At 39.0% G+C, this 23,765-nt stretch overlaps 2 protein-coding genes and 1 pseudogene across 2 annotated transcripts; all 3 read right to left on the minus strand.

Annotated features, from left to right (window-relative positions):
- Window positions 1-719: 719 nt before the first annotated feature.
- LOC125124651 (olfactory receptor 7G1-like) lies at window positions 720-3,378 on the minus strand. Its single transcript, XM_047774695.1, has 2 exons — window positions 2,463-3,378; window positions 720-742 (listed from the first exon to the last, which is right to left on the minus strand). Exons 1-2 carry the CDS (start codon window positions 3,376-3,378, stop codon window positions 720-722), a joined length of 939 nt encoding a protein of 312 aa, XP_047630651.1.
- Window positions 3,379-6,962: 3,584 nt separating this feature from the next.
- Window positions 6,963-7,900, minus strand: LOC125124264 (olfactory receptor 7G1-like; annotated as a pseudogene).
- Window positions 7,901-18,141: 10,241 nt separating this feature from the next.
- LOC125124265 (olfactory receptor 7G1-like) lies at window positions 18,142-19,080 on the minus strand. The gene has a single exon (XM_047774410.1). The coding sequence runs from the start codon at window positions 19,078-19,080 to the stop codon at window positions 18,142-18,144; it is 939 nt and encodes a 312-aa protein (XP_047630366.1).
- Window positions 19,081-23,765: the final 4,685 nt, after the last annotated feature.

Raw genomic sequence — 23,765 nt, forward strand, 5'->3', positions numbered from 1 at the left:
GAAGGATTGTTGATGAGGCGATCATAGGCAGAATGCCATCTCTGTAACCCTAGAGGCTCAATTTCCAAATCTCCTCATTATCCAAACAATGTTATTGCCACTGCAATCCCAAGACAGTACAAATCCATAAAGATCAGGCTCTAGAAGGGAGGAATCAGGATGGATGCTTTCCTGATCCCATGAGACCAGGTGTACAACTTGTACTCTTCTCCACTTAGATCTGCTCACTTCCATTTCAAATTCTTTGCAGATATGGACAGGTTATCCTTCTCTCATTGGATTCTGGTCTCCTCTGGGGGGATGAGTGAAGAAATATCTATCTAATTGACATCACCAATTCTGATACCAATTATAGATGTGAAGATATAGTTTATATATGTGGATTTAAATAGAATATTTTAAAATATGTTATTATAAAATTGGAACTCTCAGGCATTTTTCTCTCTAATTGTCACAAATGTTTCCTAACACAATCTTCATTGTGTATATTTAGATAGCAGATAATAATTTATTCTGTGACAATTTTGTCTCTGGTCAATACAGAAAAATTGGTTACTTTTTAAGGATTTTTCATAATTACCTTTTTCTAATTTTTTCACAATAGTTTCAGTGCACACTTTTTTTGCCTTAGGGTGCCATGGATTGAAATTATGTAAAGGACTCATATGAATTAATAAGAAAAAGATAAACCACTCAGTTGAAATGCCACAATTATATACTTAAAGGAAATTAGGGAGTTTAGCTTGGTGTTAATGATCCAGCGTTGCTGCAGCTATGGCACAGGCTGCAACAGTGGTGTGGTTTCCATCCCTGGTCCAGGAACTTCCACATGCTGTGGTTGCATCCAAAACAAATCAATAAATAACCAAAAGAAAAGAAAGGGAAATTAATATGTGAAAAAAACCCTCAATCACATAATGATGAGATACAGCTATTAATGAAATGCTTTTTACACCCACTAGATTATCAGTTTACTTGAAAGTGTATCAGATCACCAAGACCTTCTGAACTGTATTTGGTTTGGCCACTTAGGAGAAATTTTTGGTACAAAAGGAGAATTCAGGAGTTCCTGTTGTGGTGCAATGGAAACGAATCCAACCAGTATCCATGAGGATACTCATTAGATCCCTGGCCTCACTCAGTGAGTCAGGGATCCAGCATTGCCATGAGCTGTGGTGCAGGTCACAGATGCAGCTCAGATCCAATGTTGCTGTGGTTGTGGTGTAACCTGGAAGGTGTAGCTCTGATTCGACCCCTAGCCTGGGAACTTCCATGTGCCACAAGGGCAGCCCTAAAGAAAAAGAAAAAAAAAAAAGAAAAGGGAAAGAGAGAGAATTCATACTCACTTTTACTCAATATTTTCATTACAAATATAAAACTGTTTTCTACTTCCACCAAAAAATATACAAAAATATTCAAATAGGTGTATTTTTAATAGCAGAAAACTAGTTACACGCAAAATTTTCATCCGTATTGAACAGCATACCTACTTTGAAAAGTAACCATACATAATGTGAAAACACAAAGGATTAGAAATAAGTTCCTGATATGACCAACAAGTTGATTAAATCTCAAGGTGCAATAATGAGGGAAGCAATCAAGATTAAAAGATTCACATATTATATTAAAATTTTAAGTTTGAAAGAGGTAAATTCATAAATTGGGCAGGAATATGTATTAGGGAGATAACACAATGACATTTAATCCTATTGCCAGTTTCACAGGGCAAATATGATCAAATATTGGTAATTTCATAGGATCCAATCCAAAAGAAGAACCTCAAAGAAAATAAGTACGGAATTCAGGATAGTATTTGCACTGGAAGAGGAGCAGATGATGTGAGTGGGTGACCCTTCAGGTGGTAATGCAAAACTTTTATACGTGGCTTTAATGAGGACATTTATTCTATGGCAAACTACTCTCTCTTGACAAGGAGATGTTGAGTGTAAGATAGCAGAGGGGTAAAAGGAAGTTGGCAAGTTTAGGGGCATCACTTTTCCCATAAGCACAAAAAAGCAGAGCCATGAGATAGAATTATCTGTGTGAGTATGGAGGTGAAACAATGGACGTCTCAAAGGGGAAGAGTTTCCTGCCTGGCACTCAAGCAGAGCTTCCTCTGTTGATGTCCACAGAACAGATGCAGAGAGAGATCACCTGAGGGTCTTGTTTGTAGTAAGATGTCTCTGACCTCCAGCAAGAACTACTGACTTTAAACCTCTGGGGAGACTTGCAAAGGGTGTGGTGTGCATTTATTTTTTACATTCAGAACCTATATACAAAGAGCTAATGAAGTTTCAACGCTAAGCTAAAATGAACTAATTCATTATGTTACACAGTCATTTTCAAAGTACTTGATACAAAATCAGGCATTGGATTCACCAGTATTTATGTCTCTTCAACTCATTCTACAAATCCCAGTACAAAGCAATGAAATGTCACAGACTAAAAGATGTCCTAGATACTGATGAGCTTTCTCAAGGCTCCTTTCATGTCCCTGTTCCTCAGACTATAGACGAAGGGGTTCATCATTTGAGGGACAACAGTATATATCATGGAAACCACTGCAGAATTTTTCGAAGAGTTACTAACAGCAGAACTAATGTACACCCCAAAAGCTGTCCCATAAAATAAAGATACAATTGAGAGGTGAGACCCACAAGTGGAGAAAGCTTTATACTTTCTGCCTGCTGATGGCATTCTCAAAACAGAGGACACTATTTGAGCATAAGAGAAAATGATTCCACACACAGGAATACCCCCAAATATGCTAGATGCAAAATATATCAGGATATTATTGATGAGGGTATCAGAACAGGCCAGCTTGATGACCTGAACAACTTCACAGAAGAAGAGGGGAATTTCCAGATCTGTGCAGAAGGATAGATGCAACAGCATCAGACTGTGGAGCAGGGCATCCACAATGCTAATAAACAGGGAAAGAAGAAGCAACAAGAAACAGAGACCAGAATTCATGATGACTGTGTACTTCAGTGGGTGACAAATGGCCACATAGCGATCATAGGCCATTGCTGAAAGAATACAACTATCCAGACTTGCAAACACCAGGACAAAGCAGACCTGTGTAAGGCAGCCTGTGTATGTGATGCTTTGATTCTGTGTGTGGATGTTTACCAGGATCTTTGGGATTGTGGTTGTGCTTAAACAGATGTCAGTAAAGGACAGGTTGGTGAGGAAGAAATACATAGGGGTGTGGAGGTGGGAGTCACAGCTGACAGCCAGGATGATGAGCAGGTTCCCCAGGACAGTGACCAGGTACATGGACAGGAATAGGCTGAAGATCAGGGTCTGCAGTTCTGGATTCTTTGTCACTTCCATGAGAAGAAATTCTGAAATGCTTGTGTTGTTTCTGGGTTCCATATTGTTGATAAACCTAATGAAAAGATGTCATAACAAGAGAATGACATATGTGATCCCTAAACAAGCAATAGAAATATCACAAAAGGCAAATGACATCTTGGGAAATGGGACTAACAGAGAGGAAAGAAAAGAGAAAGTCATTTGTATGCATATTTTTTGTAACTGTAAAAAAAAAGCAACAAAATCTAAAGCTAATACAACAGTCGATAATTAAAATTAAACCTGGAAATGGTTGAGGTGGTTATTTTTTTCACTTTATCTATCTATGCTGTTCTGATTTTTTAAAACTTTTGGTAATTAAAATTTTTAAATTATAGTTGATTTACAGTGTTGTGTCGATTACTTATGTACAGCATAGGGACCCAGTCATACATTATACATACATTCTTTTTCTCACACTATCTTCCATCATGTTCTGTCCTAAGAGACTGAATTTAGTTCCCTGTGCAGTACAGTAGGGCCTCACGTGGAGTTTGGGGTTGGTAGATACAAACTATTATATATATATATTTAAATTGAATGAAAAGTATATACATTAAAAAAATTTTTATTGTTATTTCTCCAATACAATTTTTTTTTCTACCATACAGCATGGTGACCCGCTTATACATACATGTATTCATTATTTTTTCTCCCATTATCATGCTCCATCATAAGTGACTAGACATAGTTCTCAGTGCTACACAGCAGGGTCTCATTGCTAATCCATTCCAAAAGCAATAGTTTGCATCCATTAACACCAAGCTCCCAATCCATCCCACTCCCTCCCCTTCCCCCAGGCAACCACAAGTCTGTTCTTCTCCAAGTCCATGGTTTTCTTTTCTGTGGAAAGATTCATTTGTGCTGTGTATTAGATTCCAGATATAAGGGATATCATGTGGTGTTTGTCTTTCTCTTTCTGACTTACCTTACTCAGTATGAGAGTCTCTAGTTCCATCCATGTTCAAACTATTATATTTAAAATGGTAACTTTATAAGAGAAACAGATTAGGGAGGCAGCTGAAGGTTTTGTCTGGATCCCCAGTGACCTCAGGTCAAACAGCACAGACAATTCCTAGGTGTGTTAACAACTAGGAATGGGAAGATAAGATGAAATTTATCAACCTTTTACCTAACTCCCCACAATCAAGGAATACAAAAAAATCAGGCAATTCTTAAAAAGTCACCCTGATTTAGAACAGAGATTTCTACTCACCAAGAAATGGTCCTAGTCATAGCAGAGAGGGATTATAATATTAGTAAATGAGAGATGTTTGAGAATTGGCGCAAAGTACAAGGAAATATGTGAAGAAAGTGATAGTTAGGCAGGAGATCCATGGGTGACTTGGTTTTCATCATCTAACGTATATGCTCTCTTCACAGCTTCCCCTGGATGAACCTGCTGCAAAAGACCTGCCATCATTTTCAAACATTCACAAAGGGAACTTAGGTTACCTGGGTGGCATCCCAGTGGAATGGTGCTTGACATCCACCATACAGAAGATCTCTCCTTAGGAAGAAGAGGCTCTGAATGAGTCATTGGCTACTGGGCAAAAGGGATTATTTATGGTAGGAGTGCTGCTTCTTTTTAGAAATAGGATTGTTGAATGAGGTGGCCAGAAGCGTACCGTAGTTTCTGTATCCTTAGAGATTCAATTTCCAAAGCTCCTCATTAGCTGAGTAATTTATTGTCACCGTGATCCCAGGACAATGCAAATTCTTAAGATCAAGATTCTACATGGGAGGGTGTTCCTGTCTCAGTGGTTAACAAATCCGACTAGGAACCATGAGGTTGCGGTTCAATCCCTGGCCTTTCTCAGTGGGTTGAGGATCCGGTGTTGCCATGAGCTGTGTGTAGGTTGCAGCTGCGGCTCGGATCAGGCGTTGCTGTGGCTGCGGTGTAGGCCGGCAGCTTTAGCTCTAATTAGATCCCTAGCCTGGGAACTTCCATATGCCGCAGAAGCAGCCCTAGAAAAGGCAAAAAGACAAAAAAAAAAAAAAGATTCTACATGGGAGAAATCCAGATGGCTGCCTCCCCTACACTATGAGGCCAATTCACTTTTCTGTATCTCATATCCATTTCTTAGTTTTTCATAGAATTGTTAAGAGGCTATAAAGCCAGGGCAAAGCACTGGGTGCAAGTATAATCTCAGTGAAGCTAGTTAGATTTGACGCATTATCTAATAGGTGGAGATAGTACTCTATGTTCATTTTAATTAAAAGATTTTTTCATCTTTAAATTTTCATTTGTCTATCAATTTACTCCTTTGCTGTATGACCTATGTTAATCTACAATTTTCTTGATGTAGTAAAACCAACAGGAGACAAGATGGCATTGCAATGTCCCCCCTTATCATCTTAGCTTCATTTGCTTCAGACGTAAAATAATACAAAAATATAAAAGACATAGAGATATATAATTCTAAAAGCCAAGGGCCCAGGTTGAGGTTTGCTATTAAGAAACTGGGATGAGGAGTTCCTGTCGTGGCGCAGTGGTTAACGAATCCGACTAGGAACCATGAGGTTGCTGGTTCGATCCCTGCCCTTGCTCAGTGGGTTAACGATCCGGCGTTGCCGTGAGCTGTGGTGTAGGTTGCAGACGCGGCTCGGATCCAGCGTTGCTGTGGCTCTGGCGTAGGCCGGTGGCTGCAGCTCCGATTCGACCCCTAGCCTGGGAACCTCCATATGCCGTGGGAGCGGCCCAAGAAATAGCAAAAAAAAAAAAAAAAAAAAGACAAAGATAGAAGATATAGCACAAGGAACTATATCTAGTCACTTCTGATGGAACATGATGGAGGATAATGTGAGAAAAAGAATATATATGTATAAGGATGATTGGGTCACTTTGCTGTACAGTAGAAATTGACAGAACACTATAAATCAACTACAGCAGAAAAAATTTAAAAATCACAAAAAAGAACAAACCATATTTAAAAATAATGGTTCTATAATAGATAAAAACTATTGCCTTTGGAATGGATAAGCAATTAGATCCTGCTGTATAGCACTGGGAACTATATCTAGTCACTTATGATGGAGCATGATGGAGGATAATGTGAGAAAAAGAATGTATATATGTAGAGTTCCCATCATGGTTCAGTGGTTAATGAACCCAACTAGGAAGCATGAGGATTCAGGTTCTATCCCTGGCCTCACTCAGTGGGTCAAGGATCCGGCGTTGCCATAAACTGTGGTGTGAGAGTTTGCTGGTGGCCTAGTGATTAAAGGCCTGGCATTGTCACTATGGTGGCACGGGTTTGATCCCTGGTCTAAGAACTTCCGCATGCTGAGGGTGAGGCCAAAACAAACAAACAAAAATAAATAGTAAGTTTAAATGCACTTAGCCATCATGTTATCTATTCATTTAAGAACGTGGTGATGAAAGAGTCAGACATTCTAGCTCACTAATATTCTTTTTTTTTTTCTTCTTGGCTGACCCACAATCTGGAGGTTGTGGGGCCAGGGATTAAACCTGCACCACAGCAGCAACCCAAGCCGCTTCAGCATTAATGTTGGATCCTTAACTCACTGTGCCAGAAGAGAACTCCAATATTCTAGTTACTTTAATTCATTCTAGTGAACCCATCCCAAATCCAATGACACAATCACAAAAATCTAAGTACCTTACTAATGAGTTTCTTCAAAGCTCCTTTCATGTCTCTGTTCCTCAGGCTGTAGATGAAGGGGTTCATTATGGGAGTGACCACAGTGTACATCAAGGAAGCCACTGCAGTCTTCCTGGAAGAGTCAGTAACTGCAGAACTAATATACACCCCAAAAGCTGTCCCATAGAACAAGGATACAACTGAGAGGTGAGACCCACAGGTGGAAAAAGCTTTGTTCTTTCTACATGATGATGGCATTCTCAAAATAGAGGAAACAATTTGAATGTAAGAGAAAATGATTCCAGAAAGGGGAACACCAGCAAGTACCCCAGCTGCAAGATAGATCAGGATGTTATTGATGAGGGTATCAGAACAGGCCAGCTTGATGACCTGAACAACTTCACAGAAGAAGAGGGGGATTTCCAGGTCTGTGCAGAAGGACAGTTGCAGCACCATCAGACTGTGGAGTAGGGCATCTGCAATGCTAATGAACAAGGAGAGTAGGGTCAGCAGACCACAGAGCTGGGGGTTCATGATGACTGTATATCTCAGTGGGTGACAAATGGCCACATAGCGATCATAGGCCATTACCAAAAGGAGAAAACTTTCCCAACAAACAAAAGTCAGGACAAAGCAGATCTGGGTGATGCAACCTGAATAAGAGATTCTCTGATTCTGAGTCTGGATGTTCACCAGGATCTTTGGGATCATGGTTGTGCTCAAACAGATGTCTGTGAAGGACAGATTGGAGAGAAAGAAATACATGGGAGTGTGGAGGTGGGAGTCAGAGATGACAGCTAGGACAATGAGCAGATTTCCCAGGACAGTGACCAGGTACATGACAGGAACAGTCTGAAGAAGATGGTCTTCAGTTCTGGATCCTCTGTCAATCTCATGAGAAGAAACTCTGAAACATCTGTTTGGTTTCTGGGGTCCATGTTGTTGATGAATCTGATAAGGAAGATGTGGCAATAAGACAATGAAATGTATGGTCCCTAGACAAACATTAAGATTCTTGCAAGAGGCAAACACCATCTTGGGAATGGAAGGAGTCTAAGGGAAGGGGAAGAAAAAGAAATGCTTTATCCATGTATATATTATTTTATTACTTAAAAAACTTGCAGCTGATATGTCAGCATGAACAATTAATTTTGAAAAAGTTTAGATGTGGTTGTTTTGTTAACTTAACTATCTGTGCTGTTTTGATTATTTAAAACATTTGATACTTTTATAAATGTAAACCAATAGCCTAAGGAGGCAGTGAAGACTTTGTCTGGGTATTAAGCAACTCTAGGGCCAAGCAAGAGAAATAATACTTAGATGTGCCAAGAAACAGGAATGGAAAGGTAAGGTGAACTTTACTAATCTTTCTGCACCATCCCAACTGTCACAGGAACACAAAGAAATGTCAGAAATTTCTATAAAACTCACCATGTTTTTGGAGTTCCCTTGTAGTGCAGTGGGTTAAGGATCTGGCATTGTCACTTCAGCAGCTGGGGTCACTGCTATGGGACAAGTTCGATCCCTGGCCTGGGTACTTTCACATGCTGCAGGTGTGTGCCCCTGCCCCAAAAGCCACCCTGTTTTAGAGCAGGCAGATTTCTAATCAGGAAGAAATGGTCATGTTTATAGTAAAGAATATGATATTAGTAAATCAGAGCTTCTTAAGTATTGGTGCACAATACAAAAATACAAACCATGTGAAGATGGCTTAAGCTAGGCAAGGTAGTGATCTGTTTCTAATTATCAGATGCATAATTTCTCTGGATGAAACTGCAAAAAATTGCTCTCATTTCCAAACATTCACTAAGAGGCATTAAGCTAACTGGATGGCATCACAACAGAATGATGCTTGACATCCCTGATGTACCATACAAAAGATTTGTCCTTAGGAAGAGAAGGATCTCAGTGAATCATTCTGTTCCTGGACAAGATGAATCACATATGGTACAAATCTTGCGTATGCTACTTCTTTTCTGAGAAAGGACTCTTGATTGAGGTGGTCATGAGCAGATGGCAGTCTTGAACCCTAGAGATTCAATTTCCAAAGGTCCTCATTAAGTGAGCAATTTATTGCTACTGTGGTCCCAGGATAATGCAAATTCTTAAGATCAAGACTCTACATGGGAGAGCAGGATGACTGTTTTTCTGACCCTATGAGGCCAAGTGTACACCATCTATTTTTCTGCATTTCTGCCTGCTCATGTTCATTTCTTAATTTTTAAAATCTTTTTAGGGCCACATCTGTGGCATATGGAGGTTCCCAGGCGAGGGGTCGAATCAGAGCTACAGTTGCTGGCCTATGCCACAGCCACAGCAATGCAGGATCCAAGCTGCATCTGTGACCGACACCACAGCTCATGGCAATGCCAAATCCTTAACCCACTGAACAAGGCCAGGGACTGAGCCTGTGTCCTTATGGATACTAGTTGGGTTCGTTAACAACAGAGCCATGACGGGAACTCCCATGTCTTAATTTTTCATAGAGTTGTAAGAAGTTAAAGTATCATGGAAAAGCAATAGTGGGCAGGTATAATCTCAGTACATTTAGTTATATGTACCTATTATCTAATAGGTTGCATTGGTAGTTCATGTTAATATTAATTAAAATATTTTTCGTCTTTAAGGAATTGAATATGTTCCTTTTATCTATCAATTTTATTCTATTATTCACTGCTACCATATGAACTTCATTAGCCTATAACTTTCTTGGTATATTAAAACCAACATGAGACAAGTTGGTATTGTAATGTCACCTCTTACCATTTAATCTTATTTGCCTCAAATACATAAAATAAAAAAATGCAAAAGACATGCAGATATAAAATTTTAGCATTCAAGGGCACAGATGGAGGTTTGTTATTGAGAAATATGAGTGAACACAAGAGCTGTGGACACTGTTTGAGACCATGACTGTGGACTTAGAAAAGTAGAAAGTTTCAAAAATAAAAAGGCTCCAAGGCATATTGGAGTCAAGCTACCTAATAGTTTGATGGCTGCTTTGTTGATATTCTCAAAATCATTTAGCACCTGGGCTTAGTTATTGGATGGAATTCAAGGCTAGAGAACCAGTGATTGATAAGAACAACTGTGAATCTGTTAGATGATAAAGCATGAGCATAAAAATGGAAAGACAGTGAGAAAAAAGAAAAAAAACTATCCACTAAAATGAACCCACATTCAAATTTTAAAACCAAGAAAAACCTTGAAAAACCTTGAAAACACAATTGATGGGATGCCGCAAAAGCATTTCTTAGAAGGAAGTTCCTAGTGATACATGCCTTCTTTAAAAAACAAAAAAAAAAAAATGCAAATCAACAACCGAAACCTACCACCTAAAAGAACTGGAAAAAGAAGAACAAACAAAACCTGAAGTCAGCAGAAGGAAGGAAACAATAAAGATCATAGAGGAAATCAATAAAACAGAGATTAAAAAATAGGAAAAATCAATAAAACCAAGACCTGGTTCTTCAAAAATATAAACAAAAATGACAAACCTCTGGCCAGGCTCAACAAAAAGAAAAGAGAGATAACCCAAATAAACAAAATAAGGAATGAAAAAGGAGAAATCTCAACTGATAATGGCGAACTACAAAAGACAATAAGAGAATACTGTGAACTATCATATGCCAACAAATTTGACAACCTAGAATAAATGAATAACCTTCTAGAAACATATAGCCCACAAAAACTGAATCAAGAAGAAACAGATAATTTGAACAGACCAATCACTAGAAGTTAAATAGAATACACAATTTTTAAAATTTCTTACAACAAAAGTCCAGGACCAGATGACTTCACAGAAGAATTCTACCAAACATATGAAGAACATATATCAATCATTCTCAAATTCTTCCAAAATATTGAAGGAGGAACATTCCTAAAGACATTGTAGGAAGCCACCATCACCCTAATAGCAAAACCAAAAATACTACAGAAAAAAGAAAGTTATAGGCCAATACCTTTGACGAATATAGATGCAAATATTCTCAAAAAAATTTAGCAAACCAACCCCCCCCCAAATAACACATAAAAACACATAAAAAATATCAAACACAATGACCAAGTGGGATTCATCCCAAGTTCACAAGAAGGATTCAACATATGCAAATCAATCAATGTCATACACCACATTAACAAAAGAAAAGTCAAAAAACACAGGATCATCTCAGTAGATACAGAAAAACATTTGACAAGATTCCACATCCATTCATGATAAAAACTCTTACCAGAGTGGGTATACAAGGGCCATATCTCAACATAATAAAAGCCATTTATTACAAACCACATCCAATGTAATACTCAATGGAAAAAAAGCTGAAAGCCTTCTGGCTAAAATCTAGAACAAGACAAGGATGCCCACTCTCACCACTATTATTCAACGTATTATTGTAAGTGCTAACCAGAGCAATCAGACAAACAAAAGAAATAAAAGGCATTCAAATTGGAAGAGAAGAGGTAAAATTGTCACTATATGCAGATGACATGTTATTGTATATAGAAAACCCTAAGGACTCCACACAAAAACTACTTGAACTGATCAATGAATTCAGTAAAGTAGAAGGATACAAGATTAACATTCAGAAATCAGTATGCATTTCTGTACACTAACAATGAAATATCAGAAAGGGAATGTAAAAAAATGCCTTTTAAAATCACACTAAATAAATAAATAAATAAATAAATAAATAAATAAATAAAATACCTATGAATAAACCTGGCCAAGGAGGTGAAAGACTTGTACACCAAGAACTATAAACATTAATAAAGGAAATTAAAGAGGATTCAAAGAAATGGAAAGATATCCCATGTTCCTGGATTGGAAGAATTAATATTGTTAAAATAGCCATACTACTCAAAACAATCTACAGATTTAATGCAATCCTTATCAAATTACCCAGGACATTTTTCACAGAATGAGAACAAACAATCCAAAAAATTTATATGGAACCATAAAAGACCCAGAAATGCCAAAGCAAACATGAGGGAAAAAAAGCAAAGCAGGAGGCATAAATCTCCCAGACTTTAGACAGTATTACAAAGCTACAGTAATCAAAACAGTGCCATGCTGGTACAAAAAGAGACATATGGTTCAATGGAACAGAATAGAGCCCAGAAATAAACCCAGACACCTACTGTCAATTAATCTTCAACAAAGGAGGTAAGAATATAAAATGGGAAAAATATAGTCTCTTCAGCAAGTGGTGCTGGGAAAACTGGATAGCTTCCAAATCAATGAAATTGGAACACACCCTCACACCATGCACAAAAATAAACTCAAAATGGCTTAAAGACTTAAATATAAAACATGATACCATAAAACTCCTAGAAGAGAATGTAGGCAAAACATTCTCTAATGTAAACCATACAAATGTTCTATTGGGTCAGTCTCCCAAGGGAATAGAAATAAAAACAAAAATAAACAAATGTGACCTAATCAAACTTACAAGTTTTACACAGCAAAGGAAACCATAAAAAAAAAAAAATGAAAAAAAAAACAAAAAACAAAAACAACCTATGGAATGGGAGAAAATAGCTGCAACTGACAAGGGCTTAATCTCCACAATATAACAACAACTCCTACAACTCAAAAAAAAACCAAACAATCCAAATGAAAAATGGGCAGAAGCCCTAAATAGACATTTCTTCAAAGAAAACATACAGAAGGCCAGCAGACCCATGAAAAGATGTTCAACATCATTAATTATTAGAGAAATGCAAATCAATACTACAGTGAAGTATCACCTTATCTGGTCAGAATGACCATCATTAAAATGTTTACAAATAAATTCTGAAGAGGATGTGGAGAAAAGAGGACCCTCCTACACTGTTGGTGAATGTAAATTGATAAAACCACCATGGAAAAAGTAGGGCAGGTCCTGAGAAAACTAAAAGTAGAACTACCATATAATCCAGCAATCCCACTCTTGGGTATATACCTGAACAAAACTACAATTCAAAAAGATGCATGTACCCCATGTTCATTGCAGCACTATTCACAATAGCCAAAAACATGGAAACAACTTAAATGTCCATCGACAGATGAATGGATTAAGAAGATGTGGTGCATATATACAGTGCAATATTACTTAGCCATAAAAAGAACAAAATAATGCCATTTCCATGGATGCAACATGGAAATTCTCATACTAGGTGTAATCAGAAAGAGAAAGACAAAAGCAATATGCTATCACTTACACGTAGAATCTAAAATATGGCGCAAATGAACTTGCTACAAAACAGAAACAGACTCACAGACATGGAGAACAGACTTGTGATTGCTAAGAGGGAGGGGGAGGAAGTGGGATGGACAGGGAGTTTGGGATTTATAGATGCAAACTATCACATTTAAAATGGATAAACAATGAGGTCCTATTGTATAGCACAGGAAACTATATCCAGTCTCTTGAGATAGATCATGATGGAAGATAATATAAGAAAGAGAATGTGTGTGTGTGTGTGTGTGTATGAATAACTGGGTCACTTTGCTGTACAGCAGAAATTCACACAATATTAATTAATTTAAAAACATGGATTTCCCATTGTGGCTCAGCAGAAATGAATTTGGCTAGTATCCATGAGGATGTAGGTTTGATCCCTGGCCTCATTCAGTGGGTTAAGGATCTGGTGTTGCCATGAGCTGTGGTGTAGGTCACAGATGTGGCTCAGAGCTGATGTTGCTGTGGCTGTGGTGTAGGCTGACAGCTGCAGCTCTGATTCTACCCTTAGCCTGGGAACTTCCATATGCAATGGGTGCAGCCACCCACCCCCCCAAAAAAAAGAAAGAAAGAAAAAGAAAATAACCCAAGTGCTTAACCTACCTAACCAAGAATCAGATCATCACTTCAATGCAGAATAAGAATTTTAAAATAAATCTTTGCTTGTTTACATGGGCTTCTTTCACTCAGCATAATGCCTTTTAGAATCATACAAGTTGTTGCCTGTGTCAATACCTCATTCTTTTTATTGCCAATTTCCATTATAACTATGTACTACAGTTTACTTATGCATTTTCCATCAAAGTACGTGTGGGTTGTTCTTGTACTGAGCGTCTATGAATAGAGATACTAAGTATTCATGGACAGGTTATGGTGAGGTATGGTTCATATTATATAACATTATGAAAAATACAAAACTATAAGGATGCAGAACAGATCATTGTTTCACAATGGATTGTCTTCACACACTAAGACAAAGGAGTGTGTGACCACAGTGCAATACAATGTAGTTTATTGGTGGATGATGTAACTGCTCTGTATTTTTAGTGAAGTGGTAGTTATAAGAATTGATACATGAATTAAAATACAAAAAGTGGTACACAAAAAAGTGCATTTTATTGTATAATAATTTAAAGAAATATTTTTGAGGAATTCCCTGGTAGCACAGCAGGTTAAGCATCTGGCGTTTTCACTGCTGTGGTTTAGGTTCAATCTCTGGCCTGGAGAACTGCATGCTGTGGGCATGGCCAAAAAAATAATAAATTTTGGAAAGATTAAAACAGGACTATAGAGAGCAATCTTAAAGATGGAGAGGAAGCTGTGAATTTAAAATATAATGAATCGGAGTTCCCATCGTGGCGCAGCGGAAACGAATCTGACTAGGAACCATGAGGTTTCAGTTTCGATCCCTGGCCTCACTCAGCGGGTTAAGGATCTGGCATTGCTGTGAACTGTGGTGTAGGTTGCAGACACAGCTCGGATTCTGCGCTGCTGTGGCTCTAGTGTAGTCTGGCAGCAACAGCTCTGAGTAGACCCCTAGCCTGGGAACCTCCATATGCTGGAGGCGCGGCCCTAAAATGACAAAAGACAAAATAAATAAATAAATAAATAAATAAATAAAATATAATGAGTCTAAAAAATTTTAAATAAAGATTCTATGAGATATATCCACATCTTTATTCATAAGAGAATGATTTACAATAACCAGGAGGTGGGAGCAATCCAAGTGTCCATCAGTGGATGAAAGAACATAAATAATGTAATTATACATATGTGTGTATATATGTGTGTATACAGGGAAGGAAGGAAATTCTGCCACATGCTACCACATGGATGAAAGTTGGGAACATTAGGCTAAGTGAAACAAGTCAGTCAGAAAAACACAAATGTCACTGATACGAAGTATCTAAGGTACTGAATCTCATAGAAACAGAAAGGAGAACAGTGGTTTCCAGGGACTGGGAAGAGGGGGAAAAGGAGAGCTGTTGTTTAAAGGGAATAAAGTTTCAGATTTGCAAGATGATTAAGTTCCTTTTTTTTTCTTTTTTCCTTTTTAGGGCTGCACCTGTAGCACATGGAGTTTCCCAGGCTAGGGGTCAAATCGGACCTGCAACTGCTAGCCTACACCATAGCCACAGCCACGTGAGATCCCAGCTTTGTCTGCAACCTATACCACAGCTCAAGGCAATGTCAGATCCTTAACCCACTGAGTGAGGCCAGGTTTGGAACCTGCAACCTCATGGTTCCTAGTCAGATTCGTTTCCGCTGCGCCACAACGGGAACTCCAAGATGATTAAGTTCTTATACTTAACATTTCTAAGTCGCAAATTTAAAAATGGTTAAGATGATAAATTTTACATTATGTGTATCTTAACATGATGAAAAAGAAAAAATAGTATACTTAGATGAATAAAACAAATATTTCAAAAAATTAACAGTTAAATGTAGGTAGTGGGTAAGTGGGTATTCATTACACCATTCCTTCAACTTTTTTGTATGTCTGAAGGTTTTTGCAAAACAAAAAAAAAAGTTGAAAAAGAAAAAATATGTATTTGTGTGAATCCACTTACATGAAATATCTAGACCAATGTAGGAACATTTGTAGGGACAGTGGACTAGAGTTTGCCAGGACCCATGGCAGGAAGAGAGTTTGAAGTGACAAAAAACATATGGAAACAGATTGTGGTGATGGCTGTATGACACTGTAAGTGTGATTATGCCTCAAAATCCCACACTTAAAAATCATTAAAATTGCAAGTTTTTTTATACATTTTATCACAATTTTTTAAATAGACTGAACATGAGATAGACACTTCATATTCCTTTTAAAGAATTTTGATACCAGCTTTTTTCAAAATAGTAGATTAAATACTTTTTCCAAATTATATTGGACTATTCACTGAAACTATAATCCCTTCATTTTTTCTTTTTAGGCCCAAACCCTTGGCATATGGAAATTCTCAGGCTAAGGGTTGAATTGGAGCTGCAGATGCTGGCCTACACCACAGCCACAGCAACATGGGATCTGAGCCACATCTGCGACCTACACCAGGGCTCAAGACAATGCTGGAATCTCAACCCACTGATTGAGGCCAGGGATCTACCCTCATCCTCATAGATAGTCTGGTTTGTTAACCACTGAGCCATAACGGAAACTCCAAAACTATAATCCTTGATTATCAACAATGTTAACCATAAGTTGTGAATTAGAGAAGCAGCCAAATTATGATGCAATGTACCTTCTGATTATAATCAACATATCTGGGGCTTTCTTTGTTACCACGATAAACGTATTTTTAGCTTACTTGTGTGCTACAATAATTAAGAAAAGTTATTTTGGCTCAGGGGTAAATAAAAGACGTATTAATCAGAAGATAAAGCCTAGAAAGAAACCGAAAGGAATTCCCTTGTGGTGCAGCAGGTTAAGGATCCTGAATTGTCACTGCAGTGGCTTGGGTTCTTGCTGTAGCATGGGTTCAATCCCTGGCCTGGCCCAGTGGGTTAAGGATCTGGCATTACAGCAGCTCTGATATAGGTCACAGCTATGGCTTGGATTTTATCCTAGGCCCGGGAAATTCCATGTGCTGAGGGTGCACCCAAAAATTTTTTTTGCATGAGAGCCTTAAGACTACATCAAGTCCTCTATGACATCAATGATAAATCAATTACATTCAATGATTGTTTTAAGTCTGTAGTCTTTATGGAGATGCACTTTCCAGCTATAATTACACTACGCATAGTAAGTGCAAAGTTCTCCCTGCAATCATTTTCCCCATATAAGGAATTAGATTACTTAGGTGGCATACGATCCTATTCTCTGTGATAAGACTGAAGGTAATACCTTATGGGTGATGCTTGATGGGAATTTCTATTATAAACAGACCTTCAATTAGCAGTAGAACCAGGAAAAGAGTCAGTCTTATTTGTCTCTGGGAATCATGTCTAGATATGATGCCTGCCTTTGTTGCAGCTAGCTGAGTCCCTGAAGGGAAGAGGCTCTGGCATGAAGCCATTTCATTGAAGAATGAATGAATCTCTACTGCTCATGCACTTTTTATACATCTGAAGTCCTTGTAATGGAAAACAGCTGTATTTATTGTATTAGCATATTAGAGCCAGGATTCTATGATTAGAAGAAAAACTTCCTTACTAATCAAGTTCAGATACCTCATGATCATTTCATACTACTGAGATAATTTTAATCACGGCAGTTTTACAGGTCATGAACCTGAGTAATGTGGTTGTTGCAAATGTTACCTCACACATGTACAATTTACCAGGAGCCAGACTCAGGGATTCCTGAACTGGGGTATGAAATATCAGCCACCATGTCTACCAGGATGCTTAAATCTGGAGTGCATTTCACATGGTGCTCTCCATGGAATCAGGCATAATCTATCTCTACATGACCACAGCCTTATTTAAATCCTTTCCTTCATCTCTCCACTTTTTCCCACTTCCCTTGTGCTAAGGCATACCCCACAAATTTATTACATTACCAACCTCTGCTTCAGAGTCATCTACTGTGGGCCCCAACCACAAACATCATCTTAGAGAATGGATATTTTGTTTCAAATATCAGAGAGCTAGACAAAGAACAATCTGGGTTTAAACCTTAATTTAAAATGCATTAACTGTCATGTTATCTATTCATTTAAGAACCTAAAAAAAAAAAAAAAGAACCTGGTGGAGTTCTCTTGTGGTGCAACAGGTTAAGGATCCAGCATTGTCAATGCAGTGGCTTGGGTCATTGCTATGCTGTGGGTTCAATCCCTGACCTTGGAATTTCCACATGCCATGAGCATGGGCCAAAAAATAACTCAATCAATGAACCAAACCAAAAAACCAACCAAACAAACAAATGAAAATAACCTGGTGAGGAAAGAGTTAGGCATTCTAGCTCACTAGTATTCTGTAACTTTGATTCATTCTAGTGTGCCTATCCCAAATCTAAGGCCACATCACAGAAAATAAGGTACCCCACCCATGAGTTTTTTCAAAGCTCCTTTCATGTCTCTGTTCCTCAGGCTGTAGATGAAGGGGTTCAGCATGGGAGTGACCATAGAGTACATCAAGGAAGCCACTGCAGTCTTCCTGGAAGACTGAGGAATTGCAGAACAAATATACACTCCAAAACCTGTCCCATAGAATAAGGAAACAGCTGAGAGGTGAGATCCACAGGTAGAAAAAGCTTTATACCTTTTACCTACTGATAACTTTCTCAAAGTAGAGGAGACTATTTGAGTATAAGAGAAAATAATTCCATAAAGGGGGATGACACCTAATATGCTAACTGCAAAATAAAGAAGAATATTATTAATGAGGGCCTCAGAAGAGGCCAGCTTGATGACCTGAACAACTTCACAGAAGAAGAGGGGGATTTCCAGGTCTGTGCAGAAGGACAGTTGCAGCACCATCAGACTGTGGAGCAGGGCAACTATGGCACTAATGAACAAGGAGAGGAGAATCAGCAGAACACAGAAGTGGGGGTTCATGATGACAGGGTATCTAAGTGGGTGACATATAGCCACATAGTGGTCATAGGCCATTGCTCCAAGGAGAAAATTTTCCCAACAAGCAGAAGTCAGGGCAAAGCTGATCTGGGTGATACAACCTGCATAAGAGATACTCTGATTCTGAGTCTGGATGTTCACCAGGATCTTTGGGATTGTGGTGGTGCTCAAACAGATGTCAGTGAAAGAGAGATTGGAGAGAAAGAGATACATGGGAGTGTGGAGGTGGGAGTCAGAGATGACAGCCAGGACAATGAACAGGTTCCCCAGGATGGTGACCAGGTACATGGATAGGAATAGGCAGAAGAGGATGATCTTCAGTTCTGGATCCTCTGTCAGTCTCATGAGAAGAAATTCTGAAACCTCTATTTGGTTTCTGGGTTCCATGTTGTTAATGAATCTGATGAAAGAAATGTGGCAACAAGATAATGAAATGTGCAGTCCCTAGACAAACAGCAGGATTTTGTCTTACTGAAACAGAGCCACAATTTACCTATTAGCTATGGTTGCATTTGTGCTACAAAATTGCAACAAAGACTAAGACTCACTAAGCCCAAAATACTTACTATTTTGTTACAGAAAAGGTCTGCCACCCCCTGATCTAGTTCACTATTTCTACTAGAAATAGTTCACCTGCAGCATTAGCCCAATGTGATACTCTCCCAAATGTGTTGAGGGGAAAATTCTTCACTTCAAATTCCCATCTTGGAAATTCACAGAAACAACAGGATTATTGTGAGGTAAACACCATTTGGGGATGGAGGGAGACTCACAGAGAGGGAAAAAAGGAATGTACTTTTCTGCTACTTAAAGAAATTCTGAAGCAGAATATGAACAATTAGGTCCAGACAAGTTTAAGATTTGGTTGTATAGTTTACTTACACTATCTATTGGAGTTATTCTGATCATTTAAAACAATTGGTGATTTTTGTAAAGAGAGATAGTCCATTGAGGAAGTTGTAGATTCTGCCTGGAAACCCAGTGACCTCAGGACCAAGGAAGAGAAATAGTACATATATATTTCAAGAACCAGAGAGGCTAAGGTGAATTTTAGCGAATTCTCTCCCAACTCTGCCATCACAGGAACACAAAGAAATACCAGGCAAGTCTTAAAAAGTCACCCTGTTTTTGAACAGGCAGATGTCTATCCAGGAGAAATACTTAACTTCATAGCAGAGAATACAATATTAGTAAATGAGAAGGGCCTACGTATTGGTGCAGAATACAGAAAAAAAATGTGAAGACTATGTAAATTAGGCAGGGAGAGTTGTTTCTAATCATCAATGGTATGTACTCTCTTCACTTCCTCCTCTGGATGAACCTATAGGAAAATATCTACCCTCATTTCTAAATATTCAATAAAGGACATTAGGCTACCTGGCTGACGTCCCAGTGGAATGATGCTTGACATTGCTGATGCGCCATATGGAAGATCTGTCCTTAGGAAGAGGAGGGTCTGAATGAGTCCTTGCTCCTGGGCAGGAGGGATCATTTATGGTAGGAGTTTCAGGTGTGCTGCTTCTTTCAGAAAAAGGATCTTTGAATGTGGTGGCCAGAAGCAGATTTTAGTGTCTGTAACCCTAGAGGTTCAATTTCCAAAGCTCCTCATTAACCGAGCAATTTATTGTCACTGTGATCCCAAGACAGCACAAATCCATAAGACTGAGACTCTAGGTGGGAGAATTCAGGATGGCTTTGTCCTTTATCCTATGGGGCCAGGGTACACCCCCACTTTTCTGCATCTGTGTCTTCTCATGTCCATTTCTTAATTTTTTGTAGGGCTGCAAGAAGTTATAAGGTTTGGGCAAAACAATAGTGGGCAAGTATAATCTCAGTATATTCAGTTTGATTTTACCTATTTCTAATAGGTTGTCTTGTCCTCCATGTTCATATTAATTAAAATACTTTCAGGGAGTTCCCACTGTGGCTCAGAAGGCTATGAACCTGACCACTATCTCTGAGGATGTGGGCTCCATCCCTGGCCTCACTCAGTGGGTTAAGGATCCAGTGTGGCTGCAAGCTATGGCATAGGTTGCAGATGCAGCTCAGATCTGGCATTGCTGTGGCCTGCAGCTGCAACTCTGATTTGCCCCCAGTCCAGGAAATTCCATGCACTTCAGGTGTGGCCCTAAAAAGAAAAAAATATTTTCATGTGTCTATCAATTTATTCCCTTCATTGTTCACTATGACTGTATGAACTTAAACTACAAATTTCTTTATATTTTAAAACCATCATTGGTTTTAGTTACTCTCATTTTCTTCAAACATATAAAATAATAGAAAATGCATAGAGATGTAAAATTTATTTATTTATTTATTTTTTTGTGGTCTTTTCTAGGGCTGCACCCGTGGCATATGGAGGTTCCCAGGCTAGGGGTCTAATCCGAGCTGTAATTTGCCAGCCTATACCGGGGCCACAGCAATGCTGGATCTGAGCCTCGTCTGCGACCTACACCTCAGCTCATGGCAACACTGGATCCCCAACCCACTGAAGCGAGGCCAGGGATCAAACCCACAACCTCGTGGTTCCTAGTCAGATTCGTTAACCACTTAGCCATTATGGGAAATCCGAGAAGCAAAATTTAAAAGGCAAGAACATAAGTGGAAGATTGCTGTTAAGAACATGAAGGAGGGAGTTCCTGTTGTGGCTCAGCAGTAGCAAACCTGACTCGTATCCATGAGGTTCTCTCCCTAGCCTCACTCAGTGGGTTAAAGGATCCAGTGGTGCCATGAGCTGGGTGTAGGTCACAGACATGGCTCAGAGCTGGTGTTGCTGTGGCTGTGGTGTAGGCTGGCAGCTGAAGCTCTGATTTGACACCAGCCTGGGAATGTTCAGCTGTACAGGTGCAGCTGTAAAAAAGAAAAAAAAGAAAAAAGAAACATGAATGAACACAAGAGTTGTGGACACTGCCTGGGACCCTGACTATGAACTTAGGCCAGCAGAAAATGTCAAAAGGCAGGCCTGAGAGTTCCCTTGTGGTGCAGCAGGTTACGGATCTTGTGTTGTTACTGCAACAGGTTGGGTTGCTGCTGTGGCAGGGGTTTGATCACTGGCCTAGGAACTTCCACATGCCATATGTGTGGCCAAAAAAAAAAAAAAAAAGGCAGACCTGAACTAAGCTACCTAATGGTTTGATGGCTGGATTCTTGATATTCTCAAAATCTCTTAGCAGCAGGGATTAGTTACCAGTCTGAATTCAAGGCTATAGGACTAGTGATTGGTAAGGGCAGCTGTTAATCTGTTAGATGTTAAAGTGTGAGCACATAAATGGAAAGAGATAGAGGTGGAAATATAACAATTAAAATGAATCTACAATTCACATTGTAAATACCCAAGGAATAATATGATTCCTCTTTGTTTGTTTGTTTGTTTAGGGCCACACCTGTGGCATATGGAGGTTCCTAAGCTGGGGTCAAATCTGAGATGTAGCTGCCGGCCTACACCACAGCCACAGCAATGCCGGTCCCAAGCCGCATCTGTGGGCCACACCACAGCTAATGGCAATGCTGGATCTTTAATCCACTGAGCAAGGCCAGGGACTGAACCTGCGTCCTCATGGATACTAGTCAGATTTTCTTCTGCTGAGCCACAGTGGGAACTCCAGGAGTAATATGATTCTAAAAGAATTTGAAAATAAGGGCATATATCTGAACAAAACTATAATTTGAAAAGATACATGCACCCCTATATTCATTGCAACATTATTCACAACAGCCAAGACATGGAAACAACCTGTCTATCAACAGATGAATGGATTAAGAAGATGTAATTCATACATACAATGGAACACTACTCAGCCATAAAAAGGACAAAATTATGCCATTTGCTGCAGCATGGATGCAACTAGAGATTCTCACACTAAGTGAAGTCAGAAAGAGAAAGACAAATACATTATGACATAGCTTATATGTGGAATCTAAAATATGGCACAAATGAACTTATCCACAAAACAGACAGATTCACAGTCATAGAGAACAGACTTATGGTTGCCATGAGGGAGGGGATAGGGAGTGGGATGAATGGAGAGTTTGGGGTTGGTATATGCAAACTATTACATTTAGAATGGATAAGCAATGAGGTCCTGTTGTATAGCACAGGGAACTCTATTCAGTCTCTTGGGATAGAACGTGGTGGAAGATAATATAAGAAAAAGAATGTATGCATATTTATGTATATATATGAATATGAATGGGTCACTTTGTTGTACAGTAGAAATTGGTACAATGTTGTAAACCAAATATACTTTTGTTGCGGAAACCGCAAAAACTGGCAACGGAAGGAGACAAACAGCACTCGGAGATATGGAAAAGCAAGGTTTATTCAGCACCAGTGCGGGCTCAGAGGAGTCACCTCCAGAGTCTGAGCACCAGGTCTTTGTTCTCAGTAATTTTATACACTATAAGGTCTTGATTTTCCCATGTAAGCATCCCGGACCTCCCCCATGCCCAAGCAGACAGTGTTCCTCCCTAAGAAACTGAGCAAGCAAGGTTACAGGTTACAGAAGCAGAACTGATAAGCAATGCTGGGTACCTGATTAGCAGGGCTGCTGGCTTGGACAGAGAGTGCATTATTACAGTTGTCACATTATTACAAGAAGGGTGGCATAGTGATGAGCGCAGCTGGAAAGGTTTACAGCTTAGCCAAGGGGGGGGGGGTTGTTCTTTAGTTAAAACTTCATTTCATTCCCCCCTCTTGATGTTTAGGGTGCATCTGCACCCTTTACACATCATCATCAGTCATAACCCTTTGGTAGCCTCTAATAAGTAGCAGGTGTGAGGCTGTTTTTCTTTCAACCATGGTTCTTATAAAATCTTTTATATTTATCAGGAAAGGTACAAGGCAGGGAATAAGTAGGCACCCTGCTAGTATAACCATGATTATTCTGACCATTGTCTTAATTTCTCCCAACCAAGAGAACCATTTACCATAGAGACTGTCTGCATCCCATCCTTTCCAAGTTTGTATAGGTACATGGCTAGTTTAGTCATGCGGTCAGCAATTTCTTTTATCACCTTTTTGGTGTCATCTATTTGTAGACAGCAATTACTTAAGTTAAATTTTCCACAAACCC

Source organism: Phacochoerus africanus, chromosome 4 (genome assembly GCF_016906955.1).
Source record: "Phacochoerus africanus isolate WHEZ1 chromosome 4, ROS_Pafr_v1, whole genome shotgun sequence".
Classification (NCBI taxonomy): Eukaryota; Metazoa; Chordata; class Mammalia; order Artiodactyla; family Suidae; genus Phacochoerus; species Phacochoerus africanus.